We start from the raw sequence: 22,413 nt of genomic DNA, 5'->3' as shown, positions 1-22,413 counted from the left end.
TGTAAATATATTTATATTCGACGCGGGCAAAGCCGCGGGTAACAGCTAGTGAAGATATAAAGATTATGTGATAAGTCGAGTGTCAAATTACCTATGAATGTGAAATGTGGTGGAATAAGCTCCAAGGCTATGAGAGTATAAGTTTTGTATATTCTTTCATCCAATGCCTTTGTTAAACAACCAGATATTTGGCAGATGTTTGAAAAATAAGATTTTAGAAAAAAGGTTTAATACATTGAAAATTGTACACACAGTCTACATTGCGGTTTTATTATTTTATCACAAAATAACGAACCAAAATTCTTTCGTAAGCTGTTCATGAATAATGAAGTCTGAGATCTACATGCCTGGCACGAACTCTTTCGGACGAACATGATTTAACATAAATTAAACATAAAATTAAATAACATATTTTTAACAGGATCCAGTTATAACCGGCGAAACTCATGTCTCGGGTGCAGACGGTGACGGTCTCCGTGCATCGTGGAGGACTCTACACGTATATCCCGACGACTACTCCACGCATCGGGGTTTTCTCGCCCTGCAGTGCCGTGCGACACTGCCCACGCGGCCACCTCACGTCCGTAGCATGGCCGTACGGCTTTATGTCGCGAGTCGACCTCACATATCATCTTATATGTTAAGTAAAAATAGTAAGTATTATTAGGAACATTTTATTTAAATATTTATACACGTAAAAGCGAAATAAATTGTGAATATTACGTGACAATCTATAAGTTTATATATCGAAGGCAATTTTCTAAATGATTATCATTTTATTCAACACGCAGCCTAAGCTACAATAAGAATAAGCGCATCGAGACTTGGTATTTATAGAGACCATACGGTTTTATATCGTAATATATGAATATTTTGCGAAATATTGATTTTAGTACTTCATCGTTGTTGATGTTTCATTCTTTCCAGCTCATCGGGATAAAATATTAATGTGTACGCTTTTAGATGTGACATATATAGATCGTACGGACCCTTGTGGGCCGGTGTCCCCTTGTTTATAAAACTGTGTTCCGGTTAGAAGATTGAGTGAGCCCGTGTAATTAAAAGAACGGTGCACGTAATATATAAGATTTATTGACTGAGTATTTACAGCGATAGGATTTAATACTCCTTATAAATTAATGTCTATAGGAGACAATTAACATTCACCATCTGGTGACTCATTTAGTGAATAACATATCCTGGTTATGTATATATTTTGTTATACCAATTTGTTTTCTGACAGTGAAAGTCCCGTCTAAATCGGTCCAGCCGTTACAGAGATTAGCCGGAACAAACAGACAGACAGACAGACAAAAATTGTAAAAAATGTTATTTCGGTATATGTACCGTGTACACATACACATGCATTTAGTAAAAAGCGGTTATTTTAATATTACAAACAGATATTCCAATTTTATTATGTCTAGATTTGTAAAAAACATCATATTTTTACATAAACTAAATTCTTTTATTCGATCTCATTCAGTATTATTAAACATTAAAAAAAAATGGTTGTGTATGGAAATAAATTTAATGTTGCTTTTTACATTACAAAAAACGTCAAAGATGAGCGATAATACTTAAATTGTATAAAGATGAATGCAGCTTAACCAGCTAATTATGCATTCTATGTCAAGAATATCAGGCTTTGAGTTAAGACAAAATTGTTCCCTAAACGGACAATAATTATTATTGTTCGAGCAGCTCGTAATTTTTTTTAGATAAAAGTAAAATAAGAAAAAACACCAACAGAAGAATGTCGCTTTTTTAACATATTTTAGAAAGGCCAACCATATAATAAGTGAAAATGACCTCTCACCGTAATCAATCGTACCTCGTATCTTTGTGTACCGTTACTATCTGAGATGTATGTGAAAATATGTTTCGTATCTGTAGTTATCACTCGACTGTATTAGTGGCGATTGGGTCACCTAAACTTGCCGGCAAAAAGTTTTGCTATCTAAAAATATAATAATATCTGATGAGTGGGCAGTACCTACCCAGACGGGCTTGCACAAAGCTCTACCACAAAGTAATTATTATTAAAATAAGTTCCAAAATACATTATTTATTTTTATATAGCATTTTCTTCAATAGTCCATTAAATCATTGAAAAATTGGCTGCACTTTTAACCTCAAAATGTCTAAGCTCTAGGTGTCATTTACCAAATACATGTAAATCCATTTTTATATTATTAAAATTAACAGTTTACTTAATTTAATTAATGTAATATAGCTCATAATGCAATTATATTACTACGCGTTGGATGAAATTGATTTTGATTGATGGCAGATCCCAAAGTCTAGGTCGAGGGCATTATCGACAAAGTTAGTGTTTTAATGTTCCAACGGCTCGACGTATTTATTAACTATCCACAGAAGAAATAGTATAAAGGATTATTTTGTAACCACTCATCAATAAATAAATTATTATAATTTATTTAGTATAGTTACAAGTTTTTTAACATTAAATACTTTCCGAAATAATATAATATATTTTTTAATACTAATAAAATATAATAAAGAGTCAATAACTTTTTTCTTTACAGGTTGCTTCCATGTATTGCAAAACCGCTTCTGAAATATACCTAGTTTAATATTATTTCGATGCTTAATTCGATATTATACTAAAGAAAATTTTTCAATATATTGTTGGACGAGTTCAGAACTGTAATCGATGAATTGAAAGTCTAGTCACGTTAAGGGCACTGGAAGAGACCTATTGCTGGGGTATTTTTGTATGAAAGTCTTGTATTTTTTTATATTAGGATTAATTTCTTCGGTATTTAGGTTACTCGTTATATGAAAACATCAAACGAATCCTTAATATTTAATACTGTTATAAATACGATATTACAAACTACAGACTATAATTATTTGTATAGTTAATAAAACAATATGTATAAAAAAAACAATATAAAAAGAAGGAAGATTTCTTTATATATTATAATATATCTTTATGTATAAAACAAAAATATTCAACATTACTTGGTGCTAGGGTTTTGTGCAAACCAGTCTGGGTATATATAGGATACTCCATCGCATAACAGCAATACTTAGTATCGTGTTGGTTTGAAGGGCGAATGAGCCAGCGTAACATCTTAGTTCCCAAGGTCGGTGGCACATTGACAATGTAAAGAATGGTTAGTATTTCAGAGCCAATGTGGTTGTTGTTGAACTATAGTGACCACTTATCATCAGGTGGCCCATTTCCATATCCGCTTACCGATACTATAAAAAAACTTTCCACTTCCACTCCACTTTAATTTTACTTCCAAAGTTTTTATAACAAGTTCGCTGACATTCAAAACGCAATTTTTCAGTACTCCATAAATTATCTGTGGTATAACACAGATAATTCAAGATGCTAACCAATGATATCGCGTTGGTTTAATGTTGAGTTTATTTGTATTTACGCCTCTGTGATTGGAATAGCCACTAGTCCGTATTCGATACAATTTATAGTGATTATGCTTCGACTGCATTTTATACGAGAAACTACTGAGATCGGAGCATATTTAATGACACTACTTAAATATGTTTGTGGTACATTTTCATTTTACTTAGGTAGGTATCCTTACGTGTTTCATTTCCAGACACAAATTAAGCATATAATTGAATAAATGTGGTTGGGCTTACAGGATAATTACCTATTTTATTCACAAATATGCGGTAACACTAAAAGTTTCCCTAGTACTGTACGGTTTGAGGAGTGGCGCTCTCCTACTCTACTAGGAACAACACAACTTACGTTCCTTATGAAGAACAAGTATAACTTAATTGTTAAAGTAATTATAATATGATGTAACGGCCATTTTATTTGAATTGGAGACGCGACTATGGGCTCAAGTCATTTGCATGTGGGAATCATGACAACGTGGGTTTATGTTGCACGCGTTTGAACGAGAGTAATAATATGTTACTTTCATAATTAGTAAATAATAATGCTGTCATTAAAAATAATTATTTTAATTACGATTAGGATATATCAATTTATAAACTGTTCTTTGAAATTTTCACGACTGCTCGAAAAAAAGTGTGTTCGTGTAAGTGACTTTTTTTTTAAAACCAACAATACCTTTTAAGTGCTAGAACAGATTGAGATCGATATCGTTGGAATCGTTAATTCATCCCGAATGATTCTGACTATAAATTTATTCATTCAGCTAGTCCTGCTTTTTTTTTTACTTGAGGTAAAAATTATTATTTTTTTGTATAAGAGACAATGATAGTGTCCGACATGAGTAATCCCGTTCGGAGTTTGGGATAGGATGTGCTCAACGTGACTCGTCATATATTATGTTCGGCTAGGGATATCTAACCTTTCTTGAGAAACTTCCATCCCATTTACATTTTAGTGATTACACGCTTCCAAATCCATCAAAGTAAGTCGCTTACGAGGTCGTATTGAATCAAACCTGCTGTTTTGAATCGAAAGACTTTGAGCGTATATCGCGCTGGTCTAGTGTGATTTCGTTTATACACAGGGTCCACCGTTTCATACAACACTTGGAGATTATTTTTCACCAATGTTCACGAGTTTAATTATATACTCGAAAACAGTGTTTCTCTGAATGTAAACCCACGTCTGTGGTTAAAAATAACGACATTGAACTGAAATTAAGATTAAAGTTATGTGACAAAAAAAAATTCACCAATTTTAATTTAATACCTAATAAATCTTAAAGATCCGAGAAGAATCTGTTTTACTCACTTTTGATGCTTTTCTAAAGAATAGAATATCGCGGTTAATGAAATGGCTACAATTTTTTTATTTATCTCGGCGCCGAGCAGTCTCTAGAACAGAACGCAGTTTCAAACTGCAGCAAAGATATTGCTTGCATATGCAAATATCATGAAATACTGTTGCAATAAAGTTATTTAAGACATATGAAGGAAAATGAATTCTTCCATTTTATTTCTTTGTGGTCTCGAATGTTATTGATTTGATTTCGTTGGGGTTATTTGATGCGGGTCGTGTATGACTTTGCTCACGTAATATTTGTTATGGATAAAGAATTTTTGAACAAAATAATCCCAAGATATTGTGTAAGAACCAAATCAAAATATACTTAATTTGAGTAGATTCTCACATGATATTTTCTATTTTCAATTACCAAGATTAAATAATTAATTTGCTTATTCAAGGACATACTTCGACTTTGAAACCATCCTTTAAAAAAACCTACTTATGTTTTTCTGTTCAACAAAAGGTTTAAGGCAATTATACCTAATAATATTTAATATTAACAATTTTATTAAATGTTATTATATATGTAAATGTAAGTAACGAACCAAAATCAGCTATCTCATAAAATCGGACAAAAAATCTGTGGAGATACAATAATAATTAATACATGGAGAAGGTATATAAGGAAAATATACAAGAATAATTCATAAATGAAAAAATCTACCCTGCTTAACTGCTGCTTCTTATTTTGTATACTCACGTCACAAAATTTCACGGATGTAGAGTCTCTTCACTGTGTTTCCTTCGCCGCTCAACACGAGATAATTTATAAATACAAATTAAACATGCGTAAGCTCGGCGGTGTTTGCGTGGATTTGAACTTGCTATGTTTGTTGTTGATGTTTTTGAAGTTAAGATCAACGTGATATATAAGTCGTGTAATCTTTTCAATATACATTTTTGTATTTACCCAGCCATGTGGAGTATAGTTGAGTGATCACGTTCAGGTAAATTCTGAGCCCTAATCCAAAACCGTAGTGAACTAAGCTCGGATACATCTCCTTGATAAAGAGGCCTTATCTGGCAGTTGGAGGCTAATTCTGTATTACCTTACTTTTCTAAGGTAATAATTTCAAGCTTGAAACATATCACTGACATTGATTTTAAAATCTTCACCTTTATACTATAATAAAACCCGAAATAAAATACCCTCCTTGCGCAGTAAAATTAAAAGCCCTTCGCCCTATAAACCCCACTTACCTTACGGTCAATGAACTTCATTTCCTTAGCGTAATGTTTTCGGTCAGCGTATTTTTTAATGTCACTTAAACCGATAATTAATCTTGTGTTAAGGATACCATTATATATTTATGGAGTGTAACAACTTTACTCTTATTAATTTAATTTAAATTTAGTATAAATCTAGAATCATACTACACTATTTTTTATCTATACGGGCTTTTGTTTAGTAGTCATTATAAAAATGTCGAGTTTGTCTGACAATAAATTTGGAAGTAATGTGGCTATTCCCTGCCTGTCATAATTAAAATATAATTTTACGTTTATATTTCTTATATTTAAATATCGGTTTGGCTCGTGATCTCGTCTATTTAGTTAGGATCCATATAACGTTGACTTTGTGTAATAACCGTGTTCTTTTAGAGCGTCAGAGATTATAAGTTCAATCGACTATAGAGAAGTCAAATAAAACCAGATTTATCTTTTAAATGCGTTTTTAATATAAATATTTTGTTTAATTAATTTGAATAATAATAATCGAATGTATGAGATACCAGTCCCATTTCCTTTAACACCTCTTACGAGATGCTGAAGGATGTCGCTCCTACCTTTATATATTTAACTGTTTTGAAAAATATAAAAGAGGGAGGAGGTTGAATTGGCCCCGCGCCCGCCATCAACTGTAGATTCCAACCATAGATCGGTGAACCTTCCTCGAACATGGGAAGTGCAATTTTATAGTGTGCCAACACTTTATTAAATAATATATTAACTAGAACTAAATTCCTGCAGGTATCACAGCCGTAGCTGAGGTATATAAAAGTCTAATAGTCTTATTAATAAACTAGACCGTAGTCTAGCGGTCATTTGTAATAATCATTTGTATTATTTATAGGTAAAGTGCACGAAGCACATTCTCATTATAATTATATTTTGCCATGCATCCACCATTGATATATGAGTAGGCACTACACCGACACACGGATCTGCGCCACTCCCATATTTCAGAATAATCAACCATAGCTAGCAGCCTCGCAGTATAACCCGCACAGCTGCACCGCCTAGTATCATTTCTAATTATGTAATTTGAAATGCATTATTGCACGCGGCCGATGCGGCGAGCGCATCACTCCACGCGTCCAATTTGAACCGAGCTATCAAGCGTCATACCCCTATATATGCGCCGCAACGAGTATGACATTCGGCGCGGGTCAACCTGAAATCTATAGAATTTTGTATGGAAAAAAGCTGGCGCCGAGATTTTTCCTCAGAAAGTGGCACGTCATTTTCTTCACCAATACACGAACATATCCTTGAATACACGAATGATTTCACCAAAAACGTATGAAAAGAAGTATGTTTAATGTAATATCGTTCCTTTTAATATCCTTTATTATTCCATGTATATGTATACATTTACTATGCAATCTCATAAATTTATTTGTATTTATGTTTTTATGATTCTATATATGTATGTATGTAAACTCTCCAAAACAACTCGACGAATTTTGATTAAATTTTAATATGTGCTTAACTGGGTCTACGGACGGCATATATCGAACCCGGTAGGTGGCGCTGCGACAGATGTTATGTTTAAAAAATATAATGTATTAAAATAACAATAATTAATTGTCATGTTTATTTGTATATAGTATAGTATAGTCCGTTACAGTAAGCAGTGTTGCACTGCCGTAGCTGATCGTTTCTTCATGGCAGATATCTAACATCGGGCTATTCAATTTAAAATAAATAAGGTATATTAGGTATATATAGATATATACACAGTCCACCTAGTGGTGTTAAAGTTGCAGGATCCTGACATATAGTCTTCGCCACTCTTTACTCGAGATATATGTTTAATTGAAAATATAGAGGGAAGAAGATAAGACTAATTCCTCCAAAGAAAGAAAGAGAAGAAAGATCCTTAAAAAAGTAATGTATTTGATATTGCACTTGTCTAGTCTACGTTGTAAAGCTATCCTGGTCGACAATAGGTCGACATTATTATTCCGCTCGACGCTATAAATTCGAATACTTACAGCAAACTCTCATTAGTTATTTAGGTCTTAGCAAAAATACTACCGCAAAAAGCCCTGAAGTTAACGGATAACTTTTCTTTAGAGATTTGTATATACTTTAATTGAAAATGCGGTTTTTAATTAAATTTATAAAAAGAATATACTTTTTACAAAATTTACTTAAGATGAGTAACCTTTTTCGTATTATTGGTGTAAAATTATAATTTTATCTGTACAAATTCAACTTGTATCTGATATAATATACCTTTATTATAACCTGTCCTCATATCGTCCACACGCCACCAACATAGGAACTAAGATGATATGTACTACGTGACTGTTGTTATATGCACCCTTCATACTGACTGTTGTTATAGTCAACAACAACAATACTGAATGTTGTGCTATTTTTAGTAGAATATTTAATGAGTCGGTCGGTCATACACGTGCAGTTTGGATAGACAGTCTTGCATCACTGAATTAAAATCTAAATAAACCAACCACCTATCTGGGTTCTACTTACTTACTAACTCTCAGTCCTTTTTTTATTACGATTATACAATACATATATATTTACATACATAATCGTGATGACCCAGTGGCTACAAGACGAAAATCTTAACCAACAATTCTGAGCTCAAGCCCGGGGTAAGCGCCACTGAATAATTCTGGTTTCTATTTATAATTCATCTCTTGCTCGGTGGTGTAAGGCAACATTGATAGGAAACATGCACGCAGCGGATGAGAACTGCCATGTGTATCCACTAACCTGTATTTAATCAGCGTGATAGAATTAACTAAAAACTCTTCCTCAAAATGGTGAATGATTAAACAGACTGACTGACATACATAATTGTTGATTATATTAATAGTTTTGACATTTTCATACGCATATTGTTGCATTTATGTTTCTTAGCTAAAAGCTTTTTACCGTAATTTCGAATACGTAAATATAATTGCCATTAAAGATTCTTTACCATACTAATAATAGAACCTGTTCAAATATTTTACATGAACTTTTTATTTATTTATTTAAATACTTTATTTTTGAATATAGTAAATGGAACAAAAGGCGGACTTAATGCCTGAAGGCATTACTGCCAGTCAATCTTTAGGTCAAACAGAAAACCATGAAGGCATTGACAATGCATAACAGTATACATATATACTTATATACACATATAGTATCTACAAAATAAATATTGATCTATACTATCTGTAGTGAAAACATATAAATAAATAAATAAATATTGGACCACATAACATACATTACTCTGATCCCAATGTAAGTAGGTAAAGTACTTGTGTTATGGAAAATCATAAGTAACGACGGTACCGAGCACTCAGACCCAAGACGACATAGAAAACTAATGAACTTTTTCATTGACTCGACCGGGAATCGAACCCGGGACCTCGGAGTGGCGTACCCACGAAAACCGGTGTACACACTACTCGACCACGGAGGTCGTCATATAAATAACAATAATTCATAATATTAGAAGCATATTAGAAGTCATGAGATCTTTCTTGGTGATTGAGGATTTGAAAGCTTGTAAACATAAATTAATTTGAGTTTATCTTCTTTATTATGCAATAGGCGTACGGGCACATGGTAACAGGCGAAGCTTGCACACAGCTCTTCCTGATGGTAAGTGGTCAACCACTTCCCATAGACATGTAATAACCCAATATATGTACTTCTGAATTAGTATTTGAAAATCGTAACTAGTAACATTTACCTACTCCGTCTGTACACACATTGTGTAATAATAAAGTAAGGGTTCAATTTTGTATAATTGTATGCTGCCTTTATTGTCTGTAATTAATTATATGTACCAAATAAATAAATGTAGATTCTATCGAGGAGAACTCAGTAGTCGCTGCTTTTCGCCATTGATATTAAAAAACGATAATCTCAATTGCAACAAAAACGAATCCACGCTTTTCAATTACTGTTTTTTTAATTAGAAAAGCAATATTTAAAATCAAAAGATAGTATTTATTTATAAATATTTTCCGTAGAGATACGATCCCATATTACGCATACGTATTATAAGGGTAGATAAAAAAAAAGGTTATTCTTGTGTTTAAGCTAACCACACAGAAGTCAAATTCAACCGCTACGTTGTCGTAAAAACATGTTTGGGGTTTTTACCCTTAGAAAAAATAATATAGATGTGTTAGTAGGAAAATGTTATATTTTTAATATTGTAGGCAAATACAAATGCAATTTTTCATTTTACTAGGTGGTAGGGCTTTGTGCAAACGTGTCTAGGTAGGTACCACCTACTCATCAGATATTCTACCGCCAAACAACAGTACACAGTATTGTTGTGTTCCGGTTTGAAGGGTGAGTGCGCCATTGTAACTACATGCACAAGGGACATAACATCTTAGGTCCCAAGGTTGGTGGCGCATTTGCGATGTAAGGAATGGTTAATATTTCTTACAGCGCCATTGTCTATGGGCGGTGGTGACCACTTACCATCTGATGGCCCGTATGTTCATCCGCCAACCTATACCATAAAAAAGTATGATCCTCGATCGTTTTTCGTCGGCCGATCTCAAGGGAGACCACGCAGGACGCTTGTGTGTGCAAACAGAGGTGCACACTCTATTCCCTCTCTCATAATCCAGATGGGACCAGAAATACGACCAGAAATAATTCAGACTCAGGACCAACGGCTTTACGTGCTTTCGGAGGCGTGTTCATACTTCCAACTTCCAAACCCCGGGCTGTTGCTGCGAATTGGTCGATACAAAACCCAATGAGTTATTTCGGTCCGGGATTCGAACACAGAACCTTGGGATATGCAGCCACATATCTAGCCACTAGACCAACGAGCCTCCATTATCTTTATTACATAGACTTATCACTAGCCTCAAAACATAGCATGTCATTTTAAGTTATTATTATTCTTTGAACTAATAAAACCGCTACGCTAATTATAGTCCATAAGAATTGCTAAAGGGTTGTAAACTGTTATAGATTAAAGAAACACGTGGATAAATTAATCTATATTTTCAAACGAAACCCATTACTTATATATGACGACTCTGTGGTCGAGTAGTGTGTACACCGGTTTTCATTGGTACGCTACTCTGAGGTCCCGGATTCGATTTCCGGCCGAATCGATGTAGAAAAAAATCATTAATTTTCTATGTTGTCTTGGGTCTGGGTGTTTGTGGTACCGTCGTTACATCTGATTTTCCATAACACAAGTGCTTTAGCTACTTACATCGGGATCAGAGTAATGTATGTGATGTTGGCCAATATTTATTATTATTATATAGTAAGCTTGTCCGTATTCATATTAAAAACAAATTAACAGAATCTTTATTTTATTAATAAATGTTATATATCAACTTTTATCTTTAAATCTTAATTAGAAGGCCCAATGAGCAAATAGCGCGATTGGAAGTAATATCAATAAAAATATCATGAAGAGAATTTTTTTTTTTCTTTGTATGTAAGGGTTAATCTTTGGAACTGATGATCCGATTCTAAAATTGTGTTCACTAGTAGAAAGTTACATTATTCCTTATATTGGGTATTAATTATATTTATATCATATCCTTTTCGGAAACCAGAAACCTACCCGAGATTGCTAGTAATAAAATCTTAGCCGACGATACTGACACAAAACCAAGTCAGGACAGAAATTATAAAGTACTATATACACTCTGAATTGCTTACCATAGAAATTAAGATGTTATACACAATATACACACCTAGTTTCCGACTTCGCAAACTAAAACATCCTTCCTAGGGCACGATATTCGTTTCTATAATAAGATTCCACAGATATTCTTAACTTGGCCTATTAAAAAATTTAAAGCTCATGTCAAAAAAATATTGATAAATAAGGAACATTACTCGAGATTGTATTTAACATAAAAAAAGCGTTGACAGCATTTATAGATATCTAGGCAGGATATATAAAAGAATAATTATACTTTATTGAAATAGTCTATAATTAAAACGGTGAAAATGAGTAACTACTGAGTTTCAAGCCGGTTCTTCTCGGTAGAATGTACTTTCCAAATTGGTACCTTTACATTTAATCGGACACCATAACGTGACGGTTCAAAAGTGCTTTTATGAGTCTACTTGTATAATGAATAGTTTGATTTTGAAAGTGAGAAAGACATTGGATATTGATATTGGAGAACCTAGATGGAATTTTTACAATGTATTTACGTAGTCTACGTGAAATGATAGGAGCTGCAAAATTTCATCAGATATGTTCGGATTAAATGGGCACGGGAAGCATTATAAATACAATAGTCTTTACTTTGATTTGAATTCACAAATTTCAGTTCAAAATTCTATGGCTTCTGTCCATTGTGCTATATATGCAAAAATCTTCGTGTTGATAAATATTAGGTATTTTTTATAATATGTATATTAGTAATAACTTTTTTCTTTAATTAATCAAGTAGTCTAATTCATTTATCCGTATGGCAGAATAGACTTTGATATTAATTAATTAAAGTATTACATACATTGTAATAATCTTGATCTTCTAGCTGGAGGCAAAGACGTAAAGGCCTATACATGATTATGTACTGAATTAACGTAACAAAATAATAGCCGACTTCGAAAAAAGAAGGCGTTTATCAATGCGGTTGTATTTTTTTTTTTCTTACATCAGAACTCCGTCGTATTTTATGAACCGATTTGGATTATTTTTTATTTGGGAGTGTGTACTTTACGTTTTTTTATTAAATATAATTTTCATGCAAAAACACATTTTCTTTTCGAAATACATCTGATAAAGTAACAACTGAAACATTTGTATTGTAATGAGCGCTATTGTATTAATCAAGATAACAAATAGAAAGATTATTATAAAAAAAATATATTTATTTTATTATTAACTTTATTTTTATGTTTCGACCTCCAGAACAGTCATGTAGCGTGTCAAGCTGTTCTTTTTAAGTAGTATATACTTTAAAAAAAAAAAACAAAATTACTTTTTCTCGTGGTAAAAGGAAGTCAGTTTTCAGGGTTGTGTACAACCGAAAAACAAAAACATTACAACTCTGTCTATCCGCCTAAGATTTTCTTCGCTATTACTAAACGAAAACAGTTCAAATTTAGCACTCATTCAGTCTGGAAACCTAATAAATATTTTAGAGCGCCAAATAGAACGTAAGCAAATATTTTAAAGTATTATTTGGCTTGTAAAATATTTATAAAAACTAAAAATACAGAGAATAAAATACACGAAAATTGAGACATAATTATCTCTGATAGTGAGGTTAAAATTTCGACGAAAATATAAATAGTATATTAATATCGTATTTGCTAGGTAAAAATAGGTGCGTATTATAATATATGTATATAATTTTAGCAAAATATAATGATATCGATTGGTGTACTGGGTTCCGCAGTCGCCTATTATCGTTTAATTTTTTTTATAGTAATGCTCGTAATCAAGAACTGGTACAGCATTATCTTTCTTATTAACTACGGAATATATATTCCTAAATTTATAAAATAACGAATTTCCATACCAACGTTCATCCCCAATTTTACCCCGCTAGGAGATGAATCCTGAAAAATCGTTCCTTATTATTTCCATTATGGAATTACTTTGCAAAATTTCATCCTGTTAGACCCACTGGTATTAGCGGGCGTTGTGTCTCAGTAAGATATTTTAAATATTTTATTGTTTATATATGGATAGATATGGATGATTTGGATAATAATTCCGAATCCACGTCCAACGCGTACTAGATCGTTTTAACGTGTCATACGTAACTTTGTCTGTTGATAATCAAAATTTCGCAAAATTGATTTAGTGTGCCTTTAACAAGTTTCAAATCATTGTCTTGAAACTTAGAGTGTTTTAGTTATACATCGAAAGCCGGCCTGGCTTTTCCAGGAATTTTCCTTTTATATAAATATATGAAATATGTCTACATAATATTATCATATTGTATAATGTTGTAAATGAAATTAAAGTTTAGTGTTAGTACTTTTTTTTAAGATGTACATTAAGTCAGTCATAATATATATTGATTCTTGTTAAGTGAAATAAATTTATTCTAGAATATATACATTTCTATGAAAACGATTTATCTCTTAAATTTTCTATCTTTAAGCAGACATTAATACATAAATCTTGATTTCAGATGCTGTAGGGAAAAATAACGCAATCAGATTACAGAACGATCTGTGTCTATGGACGTTATTATTGCTCGGGAGAAAACTTGTGCCTTGTCTAGTGAAATAAATGTATGACTGAATAAACGAATTACTATGGACTTAAGTTACGTAATGCTGTGGACGTAATATAGACTTAACATATGTATATTTAATTAAATTATCAAAACCTTCTCTCAACTACTGTAATTGTTTGTTAGTCACAAACATATTACAAAATTATATCTTCGACTAAATTCGAATACGTATTTCTTAAAAACAGATTACTGAAATAAAATCTCATTGAATAATAATGTTCAAAAATGATAAATGAAAATAATTTTCGTCCATAAATTGAGATCTAATATGAAGGATTTAGTCAACGATATATTAATGTCAATTAGATTATTAAGGATCGGTTCGGTAAAATAGACTTGTGTTATTAATGATTTTCATATATTTCTCGTTTTATGTTTGTTAAGAAGATTTCATTAGATTTAGTTACGCACTATTTTTTTGTAAATGTTTGCTATGAAATATTGTATTTTTTTTTTTTACTGTAATCTAATTTATGTTGTGACTTGTATATGACAAAACATTATTTATGTTAATTGAAATAAAGCATAAAGTTACTTAAATTTTTTTGGTGAATGTATAAAATATTTTAATGAAAAATTAATCTCTAAACACACTTCTATTGTAATATCGCACCTCGTATTGTACAGAGATTATATAGATAGAATCGTTTGTGTAACAACGATTTTTAATATGATATCATTTGTTAAAGTTAATATATTGTGGTACAGTGTGATATTGTTTATATAAATAATTGTCAATGTGCCAATTAACAATGATTCATTTCTAAATATTATATTTATAGTAAATGTGTTTGTATGGTATTTTTTTTATTTATAATTGAAATACATATTATTTGATCGTTTATACAATTTGAAGTACATTATAAAATCATAATATGTAACAGGTTGAAAGCGTGCAGAGGCGGACTTATCGGTAAGACATCTCACAGGCGACTTTTGTTACAGAACATAAACTATAATATACAAAATACGAAATAGTGTAAAAAAATAAGAAAATATGAAGCAAGATAGAGTCGAATGGGTGTAAAAATACGATACAATATATAAATATTAGTGTATTGTAGTGATGAGCCAATTTTGGGTGTAAAAGTCGAAACGTCATTTAAAACAATATCTAGAAATGATCAAACAAGAACAACTATACAGTTCACATACATAAATATATATATATATTTATAGCATTGGTAGGGTCGGTTAAAAGAGTGAAGCCACCACTCACAACACAAGGTGGGTACCATGAGACATTATAATCATTCCTTCAAAGAGCACAATTGAGAGATACTTGCAGATATTATTATGAATTTGCTAAATAAAGTAAAATATGTATCTAATACATTTTGTGAGCGAGCCAGTTTAACTAAAGGCACGTTGGACATAACGTCTTAGTTCCGAAGTTTGGTGGTGTATTGATGGTGTTAGGGATTGTTTTTATTTATTACAGTACCAATATCTATAGGATTCCTATATTAAGTAAAAAATATATACATATATAACATCAGTGGCCAACATGTCAAGCTGCAGAAACCGAAGTGAATATTGCAATAAAATAACTTCTTTCTTTTATTTGAACAAATATTTACGTCTTTTTATTTAGATATTCAATTGAACTCGCTCAGTTAGATCAGAATATGAGTATATAATATTTGAAACAAAGGGAATGAACTCTTTTTTATCTGTTGTCGTGAGTCTGTATTTGTATTTAATCAAATGAAATACTCTTCATGGTACATATTTAATAATATTATATAAACATAACATGAACCAAATTCATTATTAAATATAAGTTTATATAGAATAGTAATATATAGCAATGATTATTTCCACGCATCGCGCTACAGTGTATTAACATCCTTATATTATAACACCATAATTTTTTTTCTTCTTCTCTCTAAATTCCATTAAAATTATTTTTATTTATTAACTAGCTGCCCACGGATACATTTACAACTTTACAGACATACTTTAATTAGTTCCTTAGTACTATATAGCTTAGTAGTATATTTAAGCGTACAAACAGTGTGAAGCGACTTTGTTTAATAGTATTTATAGTTATAACACAATTAAATTATTACAAAAGAAGTGAAAAAAAATAAAGCTATAATATTTAAATGTAGCATCGCATTGCAATGAAAGATATACCTTAAAACATTTCTCTTTAAAATATACTGAGTAAATACAAAATGGGTTTCTTTCATTTATTATTTATTAGGTTAGGTTTCGGTTACATGAAATATATTTTCCCTCTGCTAGTTAGTTAAGTAAATTGAGTTGCTCAAACTAGTTAAATTGTCGAGATTTCGCCAACGTTACGTTTTTGAACACAAGAACTATTTGTAATGGACGTCACTCAAACTCCAGTTCCACAAAGTGATAAGTTTTTCTTTGAGACACAGTTTTTTGTATGAAATATAAAATATTGTACTGACGATACCTATACAATTTCCAGAGATTCCAGACATACACAGATTTAAAAAGCCCTGTAAGAAAAATAAAAATGTACCTGCTGTAAATTATTTATTCAGAGTGACCAGACAACTTTGAAATTGACACAAATCACTTGAATATTTAGTTACTAAAGAATTATTTACACTGAAGACTTATATAAGTATATACTTCTATATATTTCGTTTAATTAATCTGTATACACATATAAACACATTTACTTGTTAATAATATATTATTGTTATGTATATATAAATAATTATGTGAAAATATAAAAATGTAATATTGTTAAAAAAATAATTTAATTTGTGGTTAATATTATTTAATAACAAATCTATTGTAAATAATGAATAAAAATCTGAATGTCAATAATAAAATTATTGAAAAAAAAAACTTGTTTTTTTTTTTATTTGACATAGTTTTTGTTCAATGAAGTTAGCAATTTTTGTATGTTTTTGAATTTAGAAATAAAAATATTTCTATTTGACGTAGATACAAGTAATAATAAACTAAAAGCTATTAAACAGATTAAATAACATCCTGTAAATGTGCCTCTGCTGGGCTTACGCCTCCTTGAGGCGAGGCTTTGGAGCTTACTTCGCCACGCTGCTTCAATGCGGGTTGGTGGATACAAATGGCAGATTCTCATCCGCCACAACCATGTTTCCTCACGATGCTTTCCTTCATCACATGAAAATTCAGATTTGAACTCAGCCTTGAGTAAGAAAATTGGCATCAAATTCTGGACCTTGGACCAAGAATAGTCACTAGTCCTACTCCTGATTTTCGCTTATATTGAACCGTACCAGTGGACAATGAAAGTCAAAAAGCATCTATGTTTATTCACATATATGTGCACTAAAATTTAGTCTGCGCAACTCAAAGACCCATTTTGCTTAAAAATGCCGATAAGTGGTACTAAGTATTGCTGTTTGTCGGTAAAATATTATCTGATGAGTAACTTGCACATAGCCTTAACCACAAAGTACTTTTCAAGAACATTATATAAAATCAGGCCGTAATTTTGATATCATCTATTATAATATTGGAATAGAAATTTAAATCAAATCGTAACTTAAGCAATAACTGAGTTCTAAGACAACACTGACCCCTCATTTACACTCTGATAACTAAGCGTCTATTATAGCGAACAAAAGCTTTTATTATGCAAAACATCGGATTGTTCTGTAAGACCTCCATCTTCAAATGCAAATTATAATTGACGTGTTTATGTATCTGTCAAAAACGTCCGAACTAATTTATGTTTTATTTTTTTAATTAACTTTGTGTATACAAATATATACGTATAGTAGTACTCATTTTGGCACTTGACTAACAACGAATTTTAAATGAAATGAGTGCGTAATTTAATTATTTAAATAAAAAGTCATTTACATGCGACAACTAAAAGAGAATCTTCTTTATAAAATCTTAAGCGGTTTATAACAATATTAATAAGAGATTTTTATTTTTTTATGTTAGAGGTGGCAAACGAGCAGGAGGCTCACCTGATGGAAAGTGACTACCACCGCCCATGGACATCTGCAACACCGGGGGGCTTGCAGGTGCGTTGATGATATATTATATTGATGATAGACGGAGTAACGAAACCCTTGTAATTATAGTTAAAGCATACAAGAATAGTTGAAGTCCAAAAAACATGTTAAGTATTGAAGAAAACCTTCAACAACAGACACAATGACTACAAAAGAGGGAGAATAAATGATTTTTAACAATTATTCGTTATTTATTAATAATTCTTTATTATATTAACGACGTTTAATGTAATTAGATTAATATTGTTTTTGGTACATATTCCAAAACAAATTTAAACAGTGATTTTTCTATAGAATTAGTAAAATCCATCTCAAAACAACTCAGATAGACGACGAATACACTTTAACTGAAAACTATATTCTATTGTTGACGTACATGTCACTGGCGAAACCTGCACCTGCGGGCTTCGATAGAGTAACATCAGTGACGAATTTGAAAATGTTTCGTCAAATAAATTGATGGCAAAAGAAAACATTTTTTACAAATATTTACATCTATGCCGCTGACTGTTGTACAGTTCCTTCATTTGGAGCTTATCCTAGTTATAGAATCATATTTACCAAAAAATACTTGGCACTGAATCGATATGAAAAATTTTAACTCCGTAGCATAAGAGGAAGTTGCTCTAATTCACCGTGCATGATTTGACCCTCTCAAACCAATCAAGTTAAATAAAAACTTGTAAATACAAATAACATAGATATTGGATATATCACGTAATTAAATTCACCAATCACGTTCGTTCATTTGTACGTGATCAATCTTTCCGACATTGTTTTAAAGGATCTTTCGACAGGATTCCCACTTATATACTAAATAAGTGATTACTGTCAAAATAACTTCTACGTGATTATAATATTTTATTGGTCAACAAATTTTGAATACTGTGTAATGATCGTTAAAGATTAATTTAAAAATTAGGTTCTAAAGTTAGTAAGTACTTCTGCTAATGCAGCGATCATCGCTGATTTAGAATGATGATGAACACTTACACGTAAAGGCCGATAACCCTGTTTTGCAGCTGTGCTTGGGCAATGATAGTCATATTCAATCACGTGAGCCTCCTGATTTGTCAGGTATACCATGAAAAAAAAAACATGTACATAGCGAGAATTGTCTTGAGAGACTCGATCTGAACGTTCTTTAAGCTATATATTTTACATTACATAACAGAAACAGATTATATCAATCACAGGACAGATTACAGGAAGACAAATAAACGAAGAAGTGGTATTCATAATGGATTCTTAAAAATGACAAAGCTGTTATTGGATGTCAGGAAGCCAATTTAAAGATTTAAAAATTCATTTGTAAAATAGTGTTGTATTTTATAAAGAACTGTTTTAGTAGTAGTAGTAGATCATATTGCAGAGCTAATGACAAATATCCTTCAATGTTGGTAGGTAAAAAAACGAAACAAATAAATGCAATTATTATTAAGGAATTTTATATATTTAGTAGAGAACATTAAAAACACGGCAAAACGCAGTCTCAATGTATGACATAGGGAGAAGGATAGTTTTGCCATCTGTCATGAATATCAGATGCTATACTAATACGTTTATAATAATTTTGAACATGGAATACGTAAATCGAAGGTTTGCCAGTCTACTCCTTCTGAGATTAAAATTAAGAAGGTAAACTAGGGCACAGGCAGGTCGCGAGTCTAAGACGTAAAATATGAATCACAGATTTATATTATGTTTACAATACGTCATATTACAATTAAGCATTATCATGGTATAGAAGATTAATAGTAATTTTTACTCGAATTCGGAAGGAATTAACAAAACTTACCTTTTAGTCATGTTAGTGTAATAAAAATTACAATAAAACAAGCATCAAAAATAGTTTTTGAACCATAACAGTTACATGGTAATTGCATTAGTGTGTCGCAGTTTATTAGCGTCCATCTCCAACGTAACAGCATCTAAGTACAATATCATGTTAAACTACAAACTTCAGATACAAAATAATACATATTAAATTACATTAATATCATAAAAAAGTGTGCGTGAGTACACATGAACATATGTGAATGTGTGTAGGTCAAAGTTACCGTTAATGCGATCAATCAGGTCTATTTGCCTAAAAATTTTACTAATAAAACTATAAGTAATGGATATTCAAAGCGTATTTCACCTTCTTCAAGAAATTTCTCACACTTTACACCCTAGTAAGGAAAGTAACGACTACTTGAAAGGTGAAGTTAAAATGAGGTTTTACTAACTAAACATTCCTGATTTTAAGTGTCTAGTATAACGTTATGGACACAGGTGTATCTTTCAAGAGGGCTTGGATGACCAAATCTAAGAGCGCACAAAAAATACTCAAAAGAGTAACAAATCCAATTTGCAAGCCAAAAGTTAAAAATTTAGTGTAATAAGCGACAATAATTAGAAGTATACGTTGTGGTATTTTTAATGTTTCATTTCGTTTTTAACTTTTTTCATTTTACTAATTTGCACTAAAATACATAACATCTCTTATAGAATTAAACTGTCGGAATTTTAGTGTTTGAAATATCGGCCAGATAAAAATGAATTTTCAAAAATCTAATGCCGAAGCTCAAACTAATAGGGACAGAAACGACTACTGAAAATTAATTAAGATAAATTGTTAAGACTGTACTTGGCAGTTGCCTCAATTGTTTAATATTAATTGTTGTACATACTTGGTGTTTATTAATGTATAAGTTTCTACTGAAAGTAATTCACTTAACGAAATAAAATATAGTTTAGAAAAGAATACTTTTATTCGTATAAGTGAATTGGTTAAGAGAAAACTGTCAAAAAACTTGAGCTTCGTATTCTTATATTTTATAGTTGCAGACACAAATAACTCGTAGAAATGTGATTGAAATGTGAAAAAATATATATTCTATTACTTATATTATTTCGGGTACTGTAACTTTTTAGTTATTTCATTTCTTTAATTACTTTTAATGTCAAATTTGCAGATGGACTGACAAATGTCCCGCTTGGTAATAAGTGGTCACCATCGCACATAGACGTTGAACTGCGATAAATATTAACAAACCATTACATCACCAACGCACTACCAAGCTTTGGAACTAGGATGTTATGTCCTCTGTGCCTCTTTGACTGGCTCACATAACTGCTAGAAGAAGTAATAAATAGATGGTATCTACCCACATAGGCTTACCCAAAACCCTATCACCAAACGCCTTTAAATATTTTTTCTTTTATATCAATATCATATTATAATTATGTTAATTTTTTGAGTTCCGTTACACAATAATCGAAACGCAACATTATATTATTTGGTTATGACGTCATTTCGTTCGAATCAAGGATTATATTTATTGTCATCTGTATTGTTTCACACAACGATTTTTGGATTAATCAATTCACAATTGAAAATTACGCTAAGCCACATCAAATATTTAGTTTATGCAACCGCTATTTAACTTGATTAACAGGAACTCGCGTTAAATGCCGTTAAATGAAGCGCAGTTAAATATTGCCCGTTTAATAGTGGATTACTTGTTGAATAACTTTTATAAATAATTGTCACATTTTCGACATATTTTTATATATTATTGGGGCTTTCGTTTCTATATGGTTATTATTCTCAGCATCCAAATTGGGACGAAATACCTTATCGTACGCTATATTCCAGACACTTAGCACTTAGCAAATGAAGGCTAAGTCAAAATAATTGGAATTATTTTACCTTCACAACACTTCTGTTCAAGTAAATGTGCTTACAAACGAATGTCTATGTATGATTTTATTACTTCAATAAATATTGTATTGGCCTTTTATAAGCATTGATATTGAAATGTATTCTTGTAACTCCTTAAATATATGTATTACAATTTTATTAACATCCCTTCATTTAGTTCTTATATTTTATTTAATCGCTCTCGTTCTAAGTTCCTCTAATTATCTATCTATCTAGTCCACATGTGTGTTCACCGCTTTAGCGTAACCAAAAGCAAGATTTATTTGGTGATCGAGTTCAAATAAATATAAAATGTGATGTCAACATGTCACTTCTGTGACACCAACTAAACTAACCTTTAGTTTTATGTACACGCAGCTTTAATTCACATACCCATAACATTTTTAAGTATACATATGTACATATATAGCTATCCTTTTGTTAGTACAACAAAGTTGTGAATACTTTTTCGTGTTCATAGTTTGAGATTAAATTTCAGGTACCACCCACTCATCATAAATATTCTATGGC

The 22,413-nt window shown here is 31.3% G+C and overlaps 1 protein-coding gene across 1 annotated transcript in view; it reads left to right on the top strand.

Moving 5' to 3' along the window:
• The window catches only part of LOC113394873 (uncharacterized), a 127,338-nt gene extending 112,772 nt beyond the window's left edge, over positions 1 to 14,566 (top strand). The window contains exons 5-6 of the mRNA XM_026632323.2: positions 422 to 653; positions 14,089 to 14,566. Coding sequence (XP_026488108.1) covers positions 422 to 653; positions 14,089 to 14,189 — 333 coding nt within the window. The 3' untranslated portion in view covers positions 14,190 to 14,566. The remainder of the gene's footprint in view (positions 1 to 421; positions 654 to 14,088) is intronic.
• The last annotated feature ends 7,847 nt before the right edge of the window (positions 14,567 to 22,413 follow it).

This window comes from Vanessa tameamea, chromosome 9 (assembly GCF_037043105.1).
Source record: "Vanessa tameamea isolate UH-Manoa-2023 chromosome 9, ilVanTame1 primary haplotype, whole genome shotgun sequence".
NCBI classification, from domain to species: Eukaryota; Metazoa; Arthropoda; class Insecta; order Lepidoptera; family Nymphalidae; genus Vanessa; species Vanessa tameamea.
The sequence above is the reverse complement of the archived record's forward strand: the minus strand, read 5'-3'. Positions and strand labels throughout refer to the sequence as shown.